Source organism: Poecilia latipinna, unplaced genomic scaffold (genome assembly GCF_001443285.1).
Source record: "Poecilia latipinna isolate Pla-1442-1.1 unplaced genomic scaffold, P_latipinna-1.0 Scaffold139, whole genome shotgun sequence".
NCBI classification, from domain to species: Eukaryota; Metazoa; Chordata; class Actinopteri; order Cyprinodontiformes; family Poeciliidae; genus Poecilia; species Poecilia latipinna.
The window spans coordinates 116,912-139,997 of NW_015112755.1; the positions used below are offsets into that span (position 1 = coordinate 116,912).

The window sequence follows — 23,086 nt, forward strand, 5'->3', positions numbered from 1 at the left end:
TGTAGAAATCCAAGAACAATCAGAGAGTTCAGGAAAACAAATCGTCTTCCAGCAACTGGTGCTTTGTGGGTGGCATAATTGTTGCAGTTTTTTCTAAGCAAAATCTTTGTTTTGACCCAATAAACTTCAGTTGTTTCTTGAAAAGTTTATTTATTTAAATTGTGAACAACTGTGAAAGTTGTTCTAGGAGAATGCTTATTTGATTACTTCCAAGTCTACTGAAACAGGAGGTCATGTTTAATGGATTCAAACATACCCGTTGAGTAAAAATACATTTCATTTGGAGCCTTTATTAGTTATGTCTGTGTTTTTGGGGATGATAACTTATGTGGGATTTTTACTCTCAGTTATACAAGTTTACTTAAAAACTGCATTTAAGCAAAAATAAATAAATGAATAAATAAAATAGTATGACATCAGTTCTTTTCAATAAAAGATGAATTTATTTTAAAGTTATTTGCACATCGTTTTCCCTGGAGAGACAGAAATGATTGAAGGAGATAAAGCAATAAAAATAAGCTCACGGACATCCAGTTGTTTCACTTATCCACGCGTTCAGCTTGTGTTAGCATAATGTCAGCCAAATGGGTAAATACTTGTGCATTCAAGCCAATCTGACGGCACATAAATAGTTTTAGTTTTCGTTCTTTGTTTGATTCCAACCTTTTTACAAGAAACAAAATCAGATTTCTCTAAATTAAATGCTAGTTCTGCAAACTGCTAGCTTGAACTTTAATATAAAGCAACCGGGCCCTTGAGAACATTCAGATATTTGATATGACCCAAAATAAAAATGAGTTTGACACCCCTGATCTAAAGCTTTAAATATAAGTAAATTATCTTCCAAACTGTGTTCCCCAATCAGTCTGGATTCACATATTTCCGCCACAGCGAACAGATATTAGGAATAATTTGGGAACAGTTCTGCATTCCCTTCACAAAACAAGCCAAAGCTACTTATTATGTGACATCCCCTCCTGCTCAGCCTATTCGTCATAACTGAAAAGACACAACAGGATGAATATAAAAGCAGAATGAAAAGGTCAGAGCTGCTCTCGTTGGATGGTAATAAAAACTCTGTTTGAGCAGCTTAGACCCATCCAGTCACCAGCTTAGCCAATAAATTAGACAGATGAATGTGGGGGGGGTTCATGAGGAGTGTAGAGGTGCTTTGTACACACATGCAATGATATTCCCATATCGGTTCTTCATGCGGTTCTCATCCTTCTTGGCGGAGTCCCATGGTGCCGACTGTCCTTCAAAAAAGCTCTGAAAAGAAAAAAAAAACAGAAGAAAGGGAGATGAAACGTGATGTGATGTGAAAAAGCAAAACAATACATTTTACCAAGTATTTTTGTCTGAATTATAACGCAAAAAGCTTAGCACACTTGAAATAAGACAAAAAGCCAATAGATCGCCAATATTGCTGAACTAATAGTTATAAATGAATAATTTGTTTGTTTATTTAAGGATCCCCATTAGTCTCTAATATAGTAGAGATTATTCTTTCTGAGGTCCAAATCAGACATTACTGCAGGAATCCTTTGCAAGATAATTGCAAAGGATAATTGTATTTCTTACGACACAAGCAAGATTAAATTAAACAAAAAATTCAAATCAATGCCTTCAATTTACAAAATTATGTAAAGAAAAAAAAACCTTACCACACAAACTATTTCAACCGTAACAGAACTTAAAATAAGTTATAATATGGCAGTTTTAATATAACTTATAATATGGGGGAAATTTTATATTAAAAATTGTGTATTATTGCATATTATAAGAGAAACTGCCAAAGTTCCACTGGCAGTTTCTTTTGTATTTATTTATAATTAAATGCTATGTATCTACTTATATTTTTCTACTTGTAATATGATAAAAATGTCTTGTTTAAGTGGTAGATTATTTCACTTATAATTAGTACTTTTTCATCAAAATTAAGGACTTAACTTGAAAAAGCTCATATATCTTGCTGAAAAGCTACTTAGAAGTTAGTTTTGTTTCATTTCAAGTGTATTTGCAGTAGAAACCAGACAAAAAGAAAAAAAACAAACAAACTTGTTTTTACAGTGCATGATAACCAGACTACAAAAATGCAGTATTCAACAAATAAAAACAGTATATGGCAACACAGAGAGACATTCACATTAGTATCAGACATTAAACACAGCGAGGGTGGAGGTTCCCAGGGCGGAGTGTCAAAAAGCGATCCCCATTAGAGTCAGAGGCAGCGGGTGTTGCCCTCAAACCCCTCCTAGACGAGGCGACCGCAGAGGCTGCCTGTCTGCCTCCTCCGAGGAACTCAATCAGCTCATGGCGGGGGAAAATAAAGCCCGCTCATCGTCCCCAGATCAAAAAAAAAGCTTCGCTCAGATTACCCTCATGAAATATTTACCGTCTCTCGCTGGGGAGATTTCCATTCTGATGGCACACCAGGCGCAATTAAGCCAAATTATGAAAATACATCTCCCAATGCCAGGTCACTGATGCTCAGGATGGAAAACGGGGGCAGGGGGAGGCTGAGTTTGGCTCCAAGCAGACTGAGCTGGACCAAAACCTGTGACTCCTCTGTCCTTTTTAGCTAGTAGGCTAATGCACATTTGAAAAGGCAGACAATTCATTACAGGTGCATCTGGAAAATAAAGATTCAAGAACGAATACAGGGAGGTTAAAGAGGCGATTTGAGAGCTCCTTTTAGTGTGGAAGAGGGAAGCGACGCTCTCAATCATCAGTCATGCAGGACATGATGGTTCCATTCATCTAAGTGCTGTGGCAGGCCGCAGGCTGTTTGTCTAGCATAAAAAGGCCCCGCAGACACCACACAAGGACATATTCCTGCACGGAGTCCTAGAGATTAGCGATTTCACCGAGAAGCAGCTTTAATATGCTAAAAATATGCCCCATCCTTCAGGTGCGGATGGACGCATGTCTCAGAGATGGATTGGCCCGCGGCGCTCAGGTCCTGATCAGATTCAGCGTCCCTCTGAAGGATGCGGGTTTCGCTCTTCAAATTTAAAAACAAATCATCCTCAAAGCAAATGGCTGTAAAAAAAAAAAAAAGCACATCGCACAAGGATCTGCACCCTGAAAACCTTTTCACATTTCGTCACATTACTGGGAATAAAATTTTCTTACTGGGACAGTAAGTAGAAGTTGACTGTAAAGTGCAAAAAAAACTTGTAAAATCTGAAAAGTGCGGCATGCATTTTGTATCCAGTACCTCAATAGTTTGCGGAACATTTAGCTGCAAAATAGAATCAACATCAATCAAATTTCTACCCTAGCCACAGACTATTAATGAGATTTATGCCTGAACTTTGACTAGGCCAGTGTGAGTGATCTATAATGTAAGTTTGGGATTGATATTGTAATGAGAAAGTTAACTTCCAACGTAGGCTCAAGGGTTTTGCAGCTTCTAACAGGTTTTCTGGTATTTATCTTAAGTCAACTGAAAGTGGTTTCCCCGGCAGCATGATGCTGCCACCACCAGCATGTTTCACAGTGAAGACTGGGTGTGTTCACTTCACATTTCGTTTTGCATGTTGTTCAAAACGGTTCATTTTAGTTTCATCTCACCAGAGAGCCTTTTTCCTCTAGCTGATGGATGCTAGTTGTTCATTAGGCGTCTTCTGAAGTTGAAATACATTCAATACACTTTTGTTATTTAATAACATTTTTTTCAACCATTAATGTTTTTGCTTCCACTTCATAATCATGAGCTACTTTGTTTTATCCCGTCATACACTGTATTTTGTCCTCATATAAGAAAATATAAAAAATTACACTTTTTAAGGCCTTGTATGCGATCTGGACTCTTAATTTAATACTCAAAGCGATGAAAGCTTAAACGTGGGACTAACGCTCCTGAAATTTATCCTAGAAGTAAAAAAAAGATGCTGTATTTGCTGTACTTTGCTTCACTGCACCTGCAGGTAGCTTTTTCCTCCATTATGCTGAATTTATTCCCACTGGCAGAGATCCAACTTAGCATGTTTTTAATTACAGGCTAACTTCTGATCTGCAGTCCCAGAACAGTTTGCCTCCTTTGCTGTTACTTTTTCTGAACCACTTAACCGTAAGTTAAAGGCAGACCACATTCCCTGCAGTCCCTGTAAAGCAGAGTGCTTGACATACAGCATGGTAAGGGTAAAACTGAAGAAGAGGTGTAGAAATTGCTGAAGCAGGCTAGTTTGGCGACTTGTCTTTGCAATAATAAATCACTCACTGGCTTAGAAAAGGGAACACATTCAGACAGAATTGTTGGGATTCTCTGGGTTAAATGTAAAAATATGAGTTTTGTACTTTTACATTTTTTATGTGAAAAGGAAGATTAGTTTTCATAACCTGTTCAGAGTTTATTGTAAAGAAATGTGGTTCAGTGGACCTCCGTCTGTTTGTGCTCCAGTATTTGCAGAGTCAACATTTTTCCGTACAACATGAATCCGTATGCGTTTGGATTTTTTCTTACCACGCATCTAAGATATAGGAGACAAAATGCAGCTTGTGAAGGTAAAAATATCTTGGTTCAATTCCACTTGACACGCTACTGGCTGGTGTTTGTAAAGCAGCCAATCCAGAAGTGGCATTTATGTTCCTTGGTGCTGATTGGCTGCAACCTAGAATTGGAGATGAGGAAGACTAGTATAGATGTTAGGTTGTGTACTAGTGCTAAAAGGGTTTCCGCTGTAGTGAGTTTTAATGTATATTTGGTGTTTGAACAATTAAAATAAGCAGTTTTAAGTGTTTTTAGAAGGGGTCTCAAGTATTCGTGGATTTTAGCTGCTGCAGGGTCAGTTATGATCGGTGAATATCAAGAGTCCACTCTATTTTTAATTAAAAGGAACGCATTCAATTTATAGATATAAAAAATAACTTTTTTTGGTGGAAAATAAAGTGAATTGTGTAAATGCTTAAAAATATGCCCTACTTTTGTGGCATGTCGCCCTACAATAAGGCTTTATGTAGAAATATGGTGCAATACAGAAACAAAATGTTTGGCAAAAACGGCTTCTTTCAGTTTAAGAACGTATTTTTCTCCATATTTCATCAATATCATTAATTAAGAAGAGAAATAAGCAGGTGAGCAATAGTTAAGCTCATATTTGTACCAAATGGAGGTAGATGAAGGGAAAAAATAGAGGGATGAATTGGCAAAGGGACCAAATTGACCAGAACCCACCATCAGGACTTTCACAGCCATGTAGATGACGCACAAATGTTTGCTCTGATGAAACAAGCTGATAACAAGTGCAAGACAATGACAGCATGGTGGTGTTGATGAATCAGAAGCTTGTTTTCTTCTCTCAAACTGTGCAGCAACGTGCAGGACAATTCACACATGCACATACTTTGTTATAGCTCACTTCCGATCTGCCTTGGGAAAGCTTTTACAAAGTATGAAAGTGTTTTACAGCGTCGCTTTTCTTTGCTTTAAAGTCCAGAATAGAAATAGCAGTTTGCAGCTTGCTGACTGCCTTTCGTTCATTTGATTCTGTAATTTAATAAATCATTTCACAGTGATGGCAGCTGCTTCTGGATACTGTTAAACACTTTGTAACTTCACAAAACATCTGTTGGTAAATGCCCTTTTCAGATTAAATCAGCAACGCGTGCCATTTACTCTTACAGGCCCACAACTTTTAAGGTTGTGAGCCTTAAAAGTGGCCCATAACCACTACTGATCTGTAAGCTTTCTTTTTATCATTTTCTGAAAAAAACAAAACAAAACAAAAAAAACTGAAAAAATACAAAACTCACAAGTAACTAAAAGTATTGGCTTACCTCGTTTATCTGATCCAAAGTTAACGTACAGAATAACAAGAAGCATGGGTCAGAGAGAGATATAGTACAATGTAAGTCAACAGGTTTAGAGGTGCACTGTAGGCTCCTATCTCATCATCAGAAAGGAACGATTAAAAAGGGCATTAACCTTAAGAGAGACGGAGATAGAGGAGACAGCAGAGGGACACAACATTCACAATGGATTCGCCTGGCAGAGTGAGAATGAGCTCCATCGCACATTTAAAGCACCCCAACAGGCTTTTTTTTGTGTGTGTGAAAAAACATCTCAAAATAAACATAATTGTGAAGTGGAAGATAAATTAATCATGGTTTTCATAAAAAAACAAAGTCTGGTATTGGCAGTCACCTTCAGATGTCACCAAATTAGAAAGTAGAGTCCACTTCTGTCTCAGCTTAAATTCAGCTGCACTCTGAAGGCCTCAGAGGTTTGTTGGAGAAAAGCAACGAACAAACAGCATCACGAAGATCAACGAGTGTACCAAGCTCAGGGAGAGAGTTACTGCAAACGTATAGCTGCTGCCTAAAGGCAGACAGAATGAGCCGTTTTAGGGCGTCCTGTCACTTTAAATCCAAGTAGGCTGCTGCTGGCCACGCCCCCCAACTCAACCTTAACACTCGCACATGAAAATGGCTTTGAAAAGCAGTAGTAGAGCCTCCTGCACAACTAGCAAGAACGCAGGAAGTGATCTCTGGACGGTAAGTCAACAACAAAACACTTGTCTTTTTCAGCAGCCTTTGTTCAGTGAATACAGCGGTAAAACCTGCTGACCAAATATGCTGGAGCTCATCTTGGGTTGCTAGGTAAAGCTGATTGTGACTCAACAATAGGGAGGTTTTTGAAACGGCTCAATTTCCAGACATCAAAAAAATCTAGGTGGTTTTGGAAGCATTTGGGTTGTATTTTAGAAGCAGTTGTGACTCAAATGGACGTACAAAAATGTGCAAAAAATTTTAATTAATGGTCTATTTTATTTTGTTGTATTATGTGTGCCTGGAAACTAACACTCCTAGTTGCTCATCTAGTTAATGAAACATGGTGGTGGAAGCATCATCCTGAGGTGATGCTTTTCTCCAGGAGGAAAAGAGATGCTGGCTGATTTAGTCGTAAGATCGATTGAGCAAAGTGCAGCGTGATGATGAAGAAAGTCTGTTAGAGGCTGCAGTTCCACTTCACAGCTTTGCATTACTTTGAGTTGTTCTGTCACATCAAATCACAATCAAACGAAATGAACTTTATGATTGTAATGTGGCAAAAAGTGAAAGAATTCTAAACAAATTAATACGCTGTTATTTTATTTTAACAGCTACTTCTTTGATGTGGCGTCCTTTCAATATCCGTGCGATGGAGGTGTACCAGGCAAAGCTCTATTATTTTCGTCCCCAGTCATGAGGAGGAAGAGCGAAGTGAATTACTGATGAATCCGGACCACATATAGCTCGCAAGGTGGGAAACGAAAAGAGAGTAAGGAACAGAGGAGGTGTGAATAAGAAAACCGCAGAAAATAATGAACAAGCGAAATGATCTGAAAATGTGAGCAAAGATGTGAGGTGAGTCATTAAAAACGGGAGGATCTGGAAGGAGAAAGGTGACGATGATGATTTCAGTTTGAAGGAAGAGGCTGCAGCAGCAGATAAAAACGCCACTGTGATGCGGAGAAGATAGCGAAGACAGATGATTTAAAAAGTTTAGCCTGAAGCCGCTTTGAAAAGGCTGGCTGGTGGGGGTGCGGAGGGACGGCGAGGAGGCTGGAGTGCCGCCAAAGCCCCGCCACCCTCCCACGCTAATGAGAGAAAACAAGAATGATGCTCTGCTGGGGCAAAATCCTTTGTTTTGGTGTCAGATTACAGGTGGTGTTGCGAGAGAGTGCGCTTGGCTGCCTTCAGTGGGCCCCAATCAGACCCGCTTCAGGTGGAGGAGGGGTCCTTACAGAGTGTGTGGAGAGGGAGGGAGGCTACAGGTGAGTCTACAGTGTCAAACTCATTGTCATAAAGATCCCGAATGTTCTGGAGGGCCGGTTGAGTCAGAATGCATCGATAAAAAACCCTTTAACAAACCAATCAATAAGTAGCTGTCTCTGCATTCAATGAATATTTCTTAAGATTAAACAATATTGAACATCTTTTGATATTGATCAGACACTCCAGGATTTCACTATTGTCTTTGTGATTTTTTGCTATCAAAATCAGATTTTGTGTTGCTGATTTATAAAATATTTGTGAGGAATTCTGCAATATTTGCACTTATGTATGATGGAAATTTGACTATTTCTTTCTGGCCATCAGAGTTGTGTAGTTACTCAATTACATTTACTGAAGGGACTGCGATATATTTTTTTCTGCACACAGGTAAAAACTGCTTTGATTTGATTAAATAATATTTAAACAAATAATAAATTGATTAAATGTAAATAAGCACTTTAACTTCTTAAATGTTAAGCACTTAAATATTATTTGCTACTTATGTGTCCCTCTGGAGTCTGAAAGGCCACATAAAAATCTGTGGGGGCCAGATTTGGCCCCTGGGCCTTGAGTTTGACACATGTGGCCTACAGCATCAGAACAAACAAACAAACAAACAAACAAACAAACAAGCACTCAGTCAGTCAGTTACTCACTCACTACATTGCTCTGAACAGCAAGGAACAGATGAACATCAAAAGAAAACAACACAAAAACTGCGACGGGGCACATTAACAATTCATCAAAAAAGTGAATCTGGAGGGGGAAACAAACCAGTTCTGCTGCATGCTACAAACCAGACACAAACAAAGAAGAAGAAAAAACTGCACGCAGTGACACAGATGAAGCCTCGTTTTTGGCTGTTAAACACCAAAGAACCTCTGAGGAAATGTTAGCAGCGTCTTATGGGGGAGGGCGGCGGCAGCGGCGGCGGCGGCGGCAGCCGGGCTGCGTCCTACCTCGTACTCCTCCTTGAAGCCGTAGCCCTCGGCGCACTTCATCTGGGTGATGTGCTGCAGGAGGTCGGCGACGCGGATCGCCGGGTGCAGCTGACCCGTCTGGTAAGGCACGTCCACCGGCTCCCGCTTCCTCAGGGAGTGAGTGTGCGACTGCACCAGGCTGCTGGTGTCGCTGCCCATGTTCTGGCTCTCGTCTGCAGGGGAGCGAGGGGCAAGAAAACAGAGACAGGACAAGGAACTTGAGGACAGAGGAAGAGGAGCTGAACACGCATCGGTGGATTACATCTGGGTGACATGAGGCTTGAAGCAGTAAACGACAAAAGATTTTCTTATAATTTAGACATGAAGTTCCTTGCAAAAGTACGACAGAGTATTAAGGCTACACTAAGGAAATAAAAAATATAAACTTATGAAAATAAAGTTGTACGAGAGTGAAGTCGAAATAATACAAGAATAAATTCGTAGTATAATATTATGACTTTATTCTAGTGATGTTGACTTTGTAGTACTATTTTGACTTTGTTACTGTGACAGGATGACTTTAATCTTGTAATTCCATCACTTTATTATTGTAATACGACTTTACCTGGAAATATTATGACTTTATTCTCATATTATTACGACTTTATTCTATAATACTATGGGTATATTCTCGTAAAGTTTATGTTTTTTTTACGTATTTAAGTTTTTCTTATTGTAGTGCTAATACTCTGTTGTACAAAAGTCCTCATACAACTTAAAATGTTTTTTTTGAGTCGTCACGTTTTAACGTCACGTTTCAACCACAAACTTTATCAGGATCTTGGAGTGCATAATTGTAAAATGGAAACAAAAAGAGACATGATTTAAAACAATGTTTCTGAAAATTGTGACATGCATCTGAGTTTCACCTTTTATTGCAGTTAAACCCTTAAGTTTTGCAGTTTTCACACATTATTTTTTGCAAAATAGCTCAAGCTCTGTCAGATTGGACGGAGAGCCACTGTGAATATTCAAATTCAAGCTTTTGCCATAAATTCTCAATTACGCTTTGTCCAAACCGTTCCACGGTATTTCTAGCGACGTTTTTAGTTCTTTCCATCCTGCTTCCCATTCTGTCTGGCCATCATCCCTGTTGCAGATGAAGAATATTCCATTTCCTCCACACAGTTTTTGCATTTCACCCTCAAAGTGCAATACTGGTCTTGTCTGACCACCACATTCCCACAGCATGATGCTGCCACCACCGTGTTTCTTAACTCAAATGCAAAGTGGGACTGAATAATTCAAATGCATGGCACACTTTCAAACTTTTCTTTGTAAACAACCATGTCTCGTTTTCCTTCCATTTCACAATTAAACACTACTTGGTGTTGGTCTTCAAAAAAAAAAAAAAAAACAATAAAATAAAAATCCTAACAAAATATTGAAGTTTGTGGCTGCAATGTGACAGGCTGTGAAAGTTCAAAGGCTTGGAATATTTTTGCAAGGCGCTGTATAAACCTGAGATAAGCAGATTTAGGTTTCGTCACTTTTCAGATTGCTTTATGTTCCATACACAGATGGTACATTATCTCATTTACTGTTAAGCATTATGTCACCACCCTCCAGATTGACAACTATCGGCTAGTAATCTGTTTGTTATGGATGGTCACAACAACACAACATCATTGAGTAATAGGATGAGTCATGTGGTGGGAAGGTTCAGGTCCATCTGTCTTATTGTAGCTGGAAAACACTGTCCTCTATAAGGCCCTTTAGGTAAGACGCTAGCACCGCTGTGCTTTTAAACATGGCGTCTGTAAGAATAAGACATGTTTGGGCCACAACTGTGAGAAACAGCAGAGATTTGTGTAAAAAATTGTAATGAAGATGCTGCAAAAACAACAGGTTTACTTCAGTTTACTGGCAGAACAGTACGCTGGTTTGGGCTGCGGCTCATACTGAGAACCAGAGTCCGTTCCAGCTCTTTCATACTGTCCTCCAGTCGGTGGCAGAAATGAGGCACAAATGCTTTTGGGGGGAGCCAGCGGATGATGGAGGATGTCATGGAGGAAGATGTGAGGAGGAGAGGGTGCAGTGGGGGGCCACAGTGAGCATGTTGCAGCAGGCACCATCAGAAGCATCACAAAGACACAGCGTGGATTCAACCCCTGCCACCCAAACTCCCCTTGAACCATGGAAAATATTAAAAAAGAAATCTAAATATTACATTTAATTAAAAACTAAATCATAGAAAGAACCCAGGAAGGGACACGGAGATGGGAGGAGAATGCATGGGGTGATGCTGCCATGGGGCAAATGTATGTATTTCGTCCATGCTAAGCTAATGGTGGCTTGGTGGTGAGATGCTAACATGTCCACTTGTCATGCAATCAACGTCAGAATGTCAGAAGCAGCCGGTTGTCGGCTTACTGTCTGAGTAAAAGAAGAAACACCGCCTCCTTCCCCCAACCCAGGGGCCACTTGGGAAAACTTACCATTAATGGGCACTTTTTAGATAGCAGATACATTAGAGGTTACGTATGTAAAGAGAAAGAGAGGAGAAGAGACAGGAGAGAGGGGATAAGCAACAATACAGCATGAGAACCTGTTACAGTAGAGTGTTTTAGAGCTACGCTAAAGGGCAAGATCACATGCCAGCTTTGTCCAAACCGCCTGTGTACAGTGCCTTGCAAAAGTATTCAAACACCTAAACTTATTCTTTTTAATATTGTCTCACATTAAAACCACAAACCTCAACATGTATTATTGGGGATTTTGTATGATAGACCAAGGGAAAGTCGTGTATATTTATGAAATGGAAGGAAAATGACATGGTTTTCAACTCTGTCTGACAAAAATCTGAAAAGTGTGTCATGCTTTTCTTGTTTTCAGCCCCCCTCCCCCTCCTCTTCTCTGATAACCCTATTAACCGGACTCTTAATAAACAGAGTCCACCTCTGCAAGTGTTTGGGGCAGATGAGACCAAAACTGAACATTTTTGGCACACATGCAAAAGGTTTGTGCAGGGGAAAGCCGGCACATCCTGCTGGTGAAGGATGGTGGTGGCAGCATCATGCTGTGGGGAAGCTCTTTTTCCCCAGAAAGGAAAGGGAATCTGTCCAGAGGTGGGAGGATACAGACTTGAAGCTGGTGCTGAGGTTTACCTTCTAGCACAGGGGTCTGCAACCTTTACAGCCCAAAGAGCAATTTTTACTTTCAGTCCAGCTAAAAAAAACCAAACTGGCTTAGAGAAGGAAATCTGTATTGTAACTGTAAAGTGCAACTATTTTATTCCTATTTTTAGGTTTTAATAAAGAAAAACATAAAAGATGATAACTATGTGTTTTTTCTACGGGATGTTGATATAGTCACATAATTTCCAGCCAACAATAAGAAAAAAAAAAAACTGATTTAAAAAATGACTGGTACTTTTAATGTCATTCTGTTGTGGAAATTAAATGAAATTATTCCATGAAACAACAACAAAAAACCTGAAACATTCTTTTAAAATGCATTTCTTTTTATGTTTTTTATTTTTGAAAACTTCAGCTGCTTCTTCATTTTTTGTCAGGTTTTAAGAGCCTTGGTGAAAGGTGCAAAGAGCCACTTGCGGCCCCAGAACCGCAGGTTGCAAACCCCTGTTCTAGCAGGACAACGGCCCTGGAGGTGGATGGTTTCGGTCAACGTATATTCATGCGTTTGAATGGCCTAGTGAAAGACCAGATCCACATCCACCAAAAATTCTGTGGCAAATCTTAAAAATGTGTATTAAGATGCGATCTTCATTTAATCCTGACAAAGCTTGAGGTGTTTTGTAAATCAAGTTGGGCAATAATTTCAGTTTTTACTTAAGTCGCATGCCATAAAAAGGTGGCTCCACAAAGTATTTACTCTGGGTTCTGGATTAAAAAAAAATGTCTTTGTTTTGAAATTATCAATAGTAAAAAAAATAAATAACAAATAAACCCAAGTGTCATCTTTTATCCAGTTATGAACAATGACTAAGCTTTGTTAGTTTATCAAATAAAAACCCAGTCAAATACACTGGTGTTTGTGGTTGCAACGTGACGAAGTGGGAAACATTTAAAGGGGTGTGAATACTATTTCAAGCCACAGCAGAAAGCCAAATAAAGACGGGGGATGATGCCGAGTGGATTGATGGCGCCACTTCAAGAGTGCAAGACATAAATAAAAAAAAAAAAAAAAACGAATAAAATCAACAAAAGAAAATAAGGAAGTCGTAAATTTCAGGGAGAGAATAACCATGACTGAATTTGGAATTTGTTTCAGATGTTATTTTAATGAAGCCAACAGAGCATTCTGACATTTTGCTTTATTTTTCCCCACTAATTGCTATAATTATATTTGCGTGTGCTCTGTGGAAACACCTGCATTTGCAGTTTTTTTTCTTTAAAATTAATGTCTAAAATAATGCCTAAGGAAGAAGAAGAAAAAGTCTCGTGATCTAATCAGTTCTGATGGTTCACCTCGTCTGACGAGACGACGCTGCGACTGAACGTGTCACAACTGGAAGCTTGCAACCTTTTCGAGGGGCCGCAGCGAAGTGATGTTAATCGCTTTGCGCTTCATTAAATGTGGAACTAACATAAAGCAGCTGTCACGTGGCGCAGTGATTAAACTTACTGCTTTAATTTGCACTGGGGTGGAAGTAATGATAAAAATATATATTGTAAAAAAAAAAAAAAAAAAAAAACACAACTCAACAGTTGGTTTGGTGCTTAAAAATGCACAAATGATTGCATGTTACTTATTGCGTCTTTGTTCTGTGGCCTTGAGTGTTTAATTATTACGGTTCCAGTGGCCCATTTAGCTCAGAAGCAACGCTCGTAGAAAAGCATCTGCCTGTGCGAGGAGCTGCACGAGGGCAGTAATAATTAACAGAGGAACAAAATGCTTTTTATGATTCCACTTTATCGCTGAACAAGATGTATAAACATGGCAAAAAAATTAGAAATAAAAGCCCAAAACAAAAACAAGTAGGTCAACAGCACTTTGCCAAAGGCAGGGGGAGCGACTTAAAAAAGAATAATAGAAAAGGTTGTTGTTGTTTTGGAAGGACGGGAAGGTGGAGGGAGTTAAACGTGTAGAGAGGAGAGAGGGGAGGAAGACGAGGGCAGCATGGCTGATGTTTAACTTTACAACCACATCTCAATAAATTACAATTTCATAAATTTTATTTTAGTAATTAAGCTGAAATGGGGGGAATCTGCTATATTATATAGATCCATCACACATAAAGTCAGTTTTTACAGCTAATAAAAACAGAATTGTACTGCACAGCGTACACACTCCATGAACTGAATGAATTACTGGAGTCTGTGGTTCTGCTGAGTTATTAAGGAAACTCGGGTTGCTCATTTGTATTTTTTGGGTCTGGAGTTTCTAATTTTCTTCTTGACGATTCTCCATAGACTCTCTATGTGGCTGATGGTCAATCAGGCAGTGACATTTGGTGATTAAGCCAGATATTAAATCCTTTTTGTAGTGCGGGGAGGTGAAGGGTCCTGCTGGAAAACGGAATCAGAGAATCTGAATTTGGATTTGATAAAACAAAGTGGACCAGCACCAGTAGAGGATATGGCTCCTTAAATCGACACTAACTTTTCATCGGACCTCCAGCAATTACACTCTCAATCCAGAGTCTGGGACCTTCATCTCCAAATGATAAAATAAAACTTTCTTTGACATGAAAAGAGGACTTGAGACCCCTGAGCATCAGTTCTTTCTTTTTCCTCCTTAGCTCAGGAAAGACGACTGCACGTACACCTTTTTAGCAGTTTTTCCTTCCACTCAACTTTCAAAAATATGCCTGGATACAGCACACTCTGCACTATCCTCTTCAGCAATGACCTTTTGTGGCCTAAAATGAGGCTGTCAGAAGTCTTCTCTGTGATTCATAATATCACGTAACTTCTATTGTTTATATTTTAATTAAATTGTACTTTTTTTTTAGTCCATAACATTTCACTCCAACTCTTTTTTATCGTCTCATGCAATTTTGATTTAATTTGTTTGGTAGGGACAATGCACATTAATTGACATTTCTGTAAATGTGCCAGAATTAAACTAAAGGCTATAAAAACAAGGTTAAAATGAATTATATACACTATAAAAAAAACAATACAAAAAATACAATCAATACAAACAATAAATACAAAACAAGGAAGCTACAACACAATTATCATAAAAAGTTGTGGTTCATGTCAGAAACTCAGAGTAAGCACTAAAACGTTAATGCTTAGAGTGCGGTATTCAAGCATTTTAATGGAAAGTTAAGTGGAAGGATGAAATGCTTTTTAGTACTGCAACATTATAGCAAAAATAAACAAAAAAACACCTTTTTGTTGGTTTCATGTAATATTTACATTTTTTCAGAAACTGTTTTGGTATTCATAATGAAAATTAACAACTAAACTCTTGAAATACATCACTTTGTGTAAAAAAAATCCACAATTTACTTAATTACATTACTAAAATAAATGTTTTGTTCAATGATATTCAGATGTATTTAGGTGCACCTGGAAAGTGTTTGGGCCAAATGTTTGGATTTTGCTTTTCTAGAACAACGGGGGCAATGAGGAAGTGTTTTAGTGCCTCTGTGGCAAAATTTGCCGCCCCCACCACCCTCCTGTTGTCCCCTAAAGACACTCCCCCCACATCCAGTCCACATGTCTTGTCCATGCATATGAGAGGTCAAACACGTAAGTGACATCACACGCACGACACGCAATGCGGATGGGATGGAGTGAAGCCAGCCCCAGCGCAAGAGAGGAGCTCCCCCTGTTGGTCAAGGAGGAGCGAGGAAGGTGGGGTGTGGAAAGGGTTAAAAGAGGAGAGGAGGAAGCAGCAGGCAGATATGGAGGTGAGGAAGCCGTCTTTAGCTATCCAAGTTTGAAAATAATTTGAAAATATGTGTTTTTTGTTGGGTTTAGTTTATGAATGTAACAGACTTTGACTGCAACAATGATCGGGAAGAAAAAAAATAATTGTCTCACCTAAGATAGCCGTTGGCACAAAGGGATCTGCTCAAACGGGTGCAGAGGTTGGAGGAGAAAAGAAACAGCAGTGAATAAAAAATCAATCCAAAATCAAAACAAAACACTGCAAAAACAAAATTATACCAAGAATTTTTTTCATCTAGTTTCAAGTTCAAATATCTGAAATAAGACAAAACTGACCTACAAGTAACTTTTCAGAAAGATACAGGAGTTTTACTCAAGTAAATCAATAATTATGTTTTAGGTAAATAATTCCTTAATATTGATTTTAAAAACAACAATACTAGTTCCACTGGCAGATTGAAGAAAATCTGCCAGTGGAACTAGTATTGTTGTTTTTAAAATCAATATTAAAGACAATTATTAAATGTAAGCTTCTATATCTTGCTGACAAGTAAGTTACTTGTAAGTTATTTAGTTTTTTTGAAGTGTTATAATAAAGTAGGCCAAAAATACTTATATATTTTGTGTTTTTGCAGTGAACAAATATGTATTTTTTCCTGGTTTCTCGCCAAACAACACAATGAGAAATAGATTATCATTTTTGGAAAAGCTAATTATACAGCAAGTTTAGCTGATTATGAATCTAACTGACCTTTCCTCCATCTAATCAATGGGCTGTGAAGTAATTACAAAAGACACACAATTATGGGTATTCTTTGTAGAAACTCAATCGAACATTTAATAATCCGTCTCGGGGAGCTGCTATAAAACATGAGCAGGGATGTAGCAGGCTGAAAACCCATCCAAACTTAATCTGTCTGCTTTCTCGTGTAAGACTCTTTTTTTTAAAAAAAAGCATGTAAATGTGTTGGATAGGTTTATGTCACATGTTGCAGTATCAGATTGTAAATTATATTAAAAATGAGGATTCACAGAGAACGTGAAACTCATTAAAACTTGTGTAAAAATGTTGTCTCTTATTAATCTGTTGTGACACTTAATTTTCCTGATTCTATGAACTTAATTTGTCAGCATTGCTGTGCAGGCTGCAACAGAAGCATCTTTTTTGGTTTAGGATTTAACAGAGGAAAAGGTAACATGATTACCTGGGTAGTACGAGTTTGTGGGGATGGACGACGTCAGAGTGTTGGCTTTTGGCAGCGTGAAGGAGGAGGGGGATGACCCAGCTGCAGATGAAGCAAAACAGGACAAATTCATAACCGGTGTAAGAAAAAAACCCGAAAACCTACGAGTTTTAATATGTAATTAATTAATTTTTTATGTATTTCTGTGAACGATTATGTGCAAAGATCATAGAAAACAGCAGGCAAATACAAATTGGAAGAAAAAAAATCACTTGGTTTTCAAAATTTCTGACAAAAAAATCTGAAAAGTGTGGCAAAATCCTGTCCTCGCTGTATTTATGCTGAGATTAATTTACACACAAGTGGATTCTGTTCAATAATTTTCTGACTTCTGAAGGCAGTGTGTTGCAATGCATTTTATTTAGGGTATTCATGGTAAAGGGGTCTAAATACCATTACATGCCACACAGAAAAGACTTGGAAAAAAATCTATAATTTTCCTTCTTGCTCACAATTTTCCAATACATTCCCAATAAAATAGATCAGGAGAAATGTTCAAATGCTGTAAATACGAACTGAACATACTGTTAAAAAAAAAAAATCAAATGTCTTACCCTCAGTTAAAAATTAATTTAAGGACATTTTATTTCCTGTCTGCTACATTGTTGTGGTTTCAGATATTTCTGAAATGCAGAAAAAACTGAATTTCAATGCAGTTCGCTCAAGGGGACCAGAAACCAAGAGAGTGAGATGAATAAAATTTAAATATCTGTGCGATTCAAAATATTTTTCATGCCCTTGAATTTGAGTTAATCAGTTTTATTTCTACATACTGCAGAATTACTATTCAATTTCGATTTGAAAGTCCTAACTGCCTCCTCAGGCTGGATTTTGTCCATTTTCCTGCTCAAATTCTCTAATTTTTCCAGTTTACAAAACCGAAAAGCAGACACAAAGCCGCTGTAAGCGCTGGAACAAACCCTCCACCAGGACACCTTGTCCTTGTCTCTCTGGGTTCTGTTTTGCAGGCACTGCAAGGAGGGTGATTAGTGTCAGGAACTGCACCTATAGCCCTGGTGTCCTCTGCCCTGTGGGACCTACAGACTCCGTCTCTCCACCTGGGACACGAGCAGCAAGTCCATTTTGTTATGTTCTCCACATACAATGTCAAACTTCCATGTAAAATGATTTTCAAACTTCAAAAAGTTGGATTTTTTCCACTTTGTGAACAGAGTTAATTAAAATGACGAACAATAAAATACTAACAGAAGGAGTTATTAATATGGAGCTAATACTGACTGTCACTATGTTTATAGTGGTAAATAAACAGTAAAAAATAAAAATAAGTTAGAGCTACAGTGCTAATAATACTAATAATTTTGAACTTTCAGATATGCATTTGAACTGCTTTTTTTAAAATATAGAGGACAGGGTGAAAATACAACTTACAGTTTCAAAAACTTTCAAAACAAGTCTGAATTTATTGTGGACCTTTTCCAAACCCAACAACCAAACCATATAAATATATAATATACTCAGATTTATGTACACACCTCACTTTTGGAGCCATAAATGGCTTCTGGTGCAATTCTGGCTGGATTTTGTCTCTTTGTCTACTCCTATTAGACACGGTAGTGTTCATTTAAATTGGTCGGCTCCCTGGCACTGAGCCTGGATTTTAGCATATTCAGTCATTTTGGTTCGATTCCAGAAGCTTGATCTTAGCCTGCTTTAGCTTGATTTTGTTTCCAAAAGCAGTTTTGATGGGTGTTTAGGATGTTTGTCCTGTAGCATCTGTCTAGCTGGACAGAGAACATCTGTTTTTCCCCCAAAAATATTTGTGTTAAAGAAGGTTATTATGTAAAATAAACATTTTTTAAGCTTCATATGATGTTATAACGTCATTTCCGCATTAAAACATTCCTGGAATGTTGCTTTGATTCTTTCATGCATGTTTGAAACTTTTTTGAAATCTCTCATGGCAACCATTACAGAGTGCCTAAACATTTACTCATTCATTGCGCCGCTTATTACTTACTCAAAGCTCTTCCTTGCACATGCAGTCCCCAACTGAGCTCCTCCAGACTAGCGGCAGCACCAATTAGTAAACACCTGGTGGAACTGTGAGTCTGCTGAGCTCTCAGTGCAACACTCCTAAAAACTGTTAAAGGCTTAACATACATGTGTGGTTTCTTTATTTGTAGATGTGTTTTATATGCATGTATGTACATATTTATTTTTCAACAAAAATTAAAAATATAAACTTATGCCTTGTGCTTGGTGTATTTTTATTTCTGGGTTATTTTTTAAATAATTTTATTAGGGAGGGGCTTAACCAGGCCTGTAATCTAGTGTGTCCAATAGGGAGATATCTACCAACCAATCACATGTAAGTAATGAATTGTGATGTCATTGTTTTTTCATCCAATGACTGACAATTCACGTAGGTCTCCTGTTGCTATTCACATGTTAAGTAGAGTTGTTAACACCTCCCGCCAGCCCGCTCCCCTGGACCTCCCAACCCCTCCTCCCCCCTTAGTAGGATTCCGCATTCGACAGTATTCGACTGCGGCCGGCGAAAACGCGCTGCCCCGCCAACTGTCGATTGCTGTCGATATCTGTCGCTCACGAGCTGCGTCCGCGTCAGAATACAGGGTCAAAAATCCCACTTTTCGTCCTGTGATAGTTGTGATGACAAACTGAAGGCAGATGTTGGATAGAATAGGAGCTTCTTAAAGAGACAGAGGCCAATTTCAAGGGATCAAATTGCAAATTTCTTTTAACTTAAAAAATTAAAAAACACCTATTAAAGAGACCAAAAACCTGTGAAAAAAGTGTAATTGCTGGAATGCCAATAATGTTTTACCTCACTATTGAAAATCATTCCTCACATGTGTTTTTCAGATGATGCTTTCAGTTGCATTGGTTCAATGAAAACAATCAAATAAGCCAATAATTTTCACTCTGAGGGAATAACAGAAGATAATAATTCAAACTTGTGCATCAAATTCTTGATTTTAAAAACCACTGAATCTTAATGTTGACTTATATTTTCCCTGAAATAAAAAACAAGATGAGTTCAGTGCTTCATTAACAGTCCTAATTTCATGCAACCTGAAATTCAAAATCTATTTCCTCAGATGATAGTTAGAAAATGTCCTTCACAGCAAATTTAAAATAAAGCTCTTAAGTATCTAAGATGACTAATACATGACTTGTGCATGCAGTCTTCATACAGAAAATAACCACAGTGCTTATGTGGGCTTACATGTAATATTTATTTAAGCAATTAGGCTGCTGTCAGTTTCTCTCTGGATAGCCATCGTCGTCTCATCCAACATCAACAACCGCTGAGCGTAGCACGGTTTGGATTTTGAGGACAGTATGTTCAGGAATATAATCTGTCATGTGTAATGTTTTGAGCCTAAATGACACTCCTGACAGTAATGTAAGGTCACAGAGAGTGAGAAGACTTCACAATGACAGGCAGAGTGCAAAATGAAGCAGTTAAATCATTTACGCTGGCAGACAGAAGGGCCAGATTTGAACAAGTACCCTAACAGACAGTTAATCAAGGTCAGAGCATCTTTGGGGCTCATCCCCCAGAGATGAGCAGAAACAGAGGCTGTGGTTGTGGTTTTTAATCTGATGGTTTTGGGGCTGGGATTATAGCAGGTCAAGCTCCGGGTGAACGATTTAGCTCAGCTGTCTATCAACAACATAACCTGAGGAAAACTAATAGGTTTGCAGCAAGAAAGCAAACGTAGTGCGTTTACTTTGGTTGGCAGGTGGATTGGACACAGCGCGGCGCTGAGTTTATGACCTAAAGACAGACTTCTGGCTTGTCTAATGTTTACTGATAAGCTCTGAGGTCTGGTTTGGGATTTGATAATGGCTTAATTATTGATTTAACTACCAGACTCCAAGCAGACTGTGAACAAGGATTTTCTAAAGAGTTTTCACCATTAAACAAGCAACGGTCATTCTAGAAGAAAATTTAAAGCATTGCAGAATTAATTCAACAAATCTGATCTGAGAAAAGAAGGAATTTAAAAAGCAATGCGAGAAATGAAGCTGTGATTAAAGTAATAACACAAATCAAACTATTGTTTTAAAATGAAAGTTGTTTTGTCAAATTTAATTTAGATTCTTCTAAATGCCTCTCAGAAATTCATCCATTTCACTTCCACAAGTGGTTTTTGAAAAGTCAGATTATTTGAACAGAATTAGAGAAATTTGTGTTAGATTAAGCAAAATCAGAAATAGCAGCTCTTTGTTTAAAACAAAATTGAGGGATGTACTTTTTACAGCTGCATTGAAGAATGAAAACAAAACTTAAGAACAAAAGTTAGAGTTTTGATATTTATTTTTATTTTCTTCTTGTTGGGGAATTCACAACTGTTCTTTAGTCTTATCTTCACTTTTATACCAGTTGCTGATGATTCAGTTCAGATTTGATATCAAGAACCTTGACGTCTACCTTAGTGACTTTACAAAAACAGGTGATAAACCAGAGCTCCTACACGGAGCCGTCTTACCTCGGCCGTTCAGGGTGAGGGTGCACTCACTCCGGCCGTTGACCGTGAGCGCGCATTCACTGCGGGTGTTCAGGGTGTGGTTGTGCGTGTCCATGAAGGACAGCGCCTCGTCGCAGTTGGTGCCCTGCTCTGTGTAGTTCTTGTCCATGGAGTTGACCATAACTGTCATCTCTTGGCGGGTGCTGTTCAGTGTCTCCTTTCGCTTCTTCGCCAATTTCCTTTGTGGAAGGGGAAACAAACAAAAAGCACACAATCAGACCTAAGTGGACGTAATGACCCCCCCCCCACCCCAAACCCTCAAATTGATCTGATATGAGGCCGGTAGCAACGACTAATCAATGTAATGAGATGGCTGGGATAATCTGCCCTGGGTTGAGCCACATTAGTTTTTATTTGGCTTATCCAAGCTGAGGAAAGTATAAATCCTTAGGAAGGTTTGACACTATAACCCAAATATATCAGTGGCCCTGATGATTTAAAATTAGCTTATATTATTTTGGGGCAGACGTATTAGAGCTGTGAACACTGAACTGAAACAGTCAACCTGCTTATACTGACCCACTTCAAGTTGATGTGTTTTAGCAAGAAAGCAGGTCCCAGTTCAACCAACATTAAAGCTTTGTGTTCAGACAAATCCATACGAAGGTACACACAAATACGATTAATTCATAATATGTAAAAGCTATTGAAAAATGTTTTTTATTTGCATCACGAAACAAAGCAGAGTCGTGTCCTTTGCGTGATCTATCCTGCATAAGAAATGTTCATTGGTCTTTAGAGACCAATGTTTTTGTTCAGATTACTGAACAACAGGGGTCACAACCTCCTATGATTTTTTTTTTACTTCAGGCTGTTAAACAATAACTTCTATTGATTTCCTTTGGGCATCATAATATTCTTGTACAGAGATGCCTTTTATTGATTTCTCAGGCTGCAAACCACAGGGTACAAAAATGTTTGTTTTTTTTGTACATAATCTGACCTCACTGTGAGTTCATTCTCTCCTTAAAAACTGAAAAACTGACTCTGGTCCAATTTAAACCATGTGCTTAAGATTATGGGGCCTATAAGTCCTAACAGGTATGTGATGTTTTAATGTTTTTGGAGCCCAACTTAAAAGATACAAATTTAACTGGTCAATTAAGATGCTACACACCAGCATGCTAGCTAACACGTTCGACTTAAAAGTTGGGGCAATGACAATAACATTACGTAATTACTCAATATTGTGCCAGGATTTGCATATTTTCTGTCTACACTGATGAAGATTCACTCAGCATGCTGATGTCCTGGGATGGCTCCAACAGCAGGGCAGACTGACCAACTTTCTGATTAATTCAACTAATCATTTTTTTCATTGGTTTTAATGGCAAAGGTACATTTCTCTCTCTTAACACAGAAGAAGCAGGCTGTACATTTACACCCTTCGTCCCGATATACATACTTTACAAAATAGAAGCAGACTGATTGGGCTTGATGTTTGACTAAATGTGTTTAATGTTTGACTAGATATGCCAGCAGAAGTGTTAAAAACATTTTTACGATCAGATTTCATTTCAGATGGCTTTTGGTCAATAAAGCCAGCCAATTCTTCAACTTACACTTCAAATCTTATCAAGTATTTTTTGTCTAGTTTCTAGTGCAAACACTTTTATACACTTGAAGTAAGACAAAACTAACTTAAAAGTAACCTTCCAGCAAGTTATAGGGGCTTTAAGTAAGTAAATCCTTAAGATAAAAAAAAAAAACTACCATATTTTCCGCACTACAAGGCGCACCTTCAATGAATGGCCTATTTTAGGACTTTTTTCATACAT

The 23,086-nt window shown here is 38.3% G+C and overlaps 1 protein-coding gene across 1 annotated transcript in view; it reads right to left on the reverse strand.

Moving 5' to 3' along the window:
- The window catches only part of LOC106945315 (protein tyrosine phosphatase receptor type M), a 216,781-nt gene that overhangs the window by 47,175 nt on the left and 146,520 nt on the right, over positions 1 to 23,086 (reverse strand). The window contains exons 16-21 of the mRNA XM_015028913.1: positions 21,270 to 21,487; positions 16,753 to 16,833; positions 15,701 to 15,727; positions 11,180 to 11,191; positions 8,721 to 8,914; positions 1,182 to 1,269 (exon numbers count right to left, since the gene is read on the reverse strand). Coding sequence (XP_014884399.1) covers positions 1,182 to 1,269; positions 8,721 to 8,914; positions 11,180 to 11,191; positions 15,701 to 15,727; positions 16,753 to 16,833; positions 21,270 to 21,487 — 620 coding nt within the window. The remainder of the gene's footprint in view (positions 1 to 1,181; positions 1,270 to 8,720; positions 8,915 to 11,179; positions 11,192 to 15,700; positions 15,728 to 16,752; positions 16,834 to 21,269; positions 21,488 to 23,086) is intronic.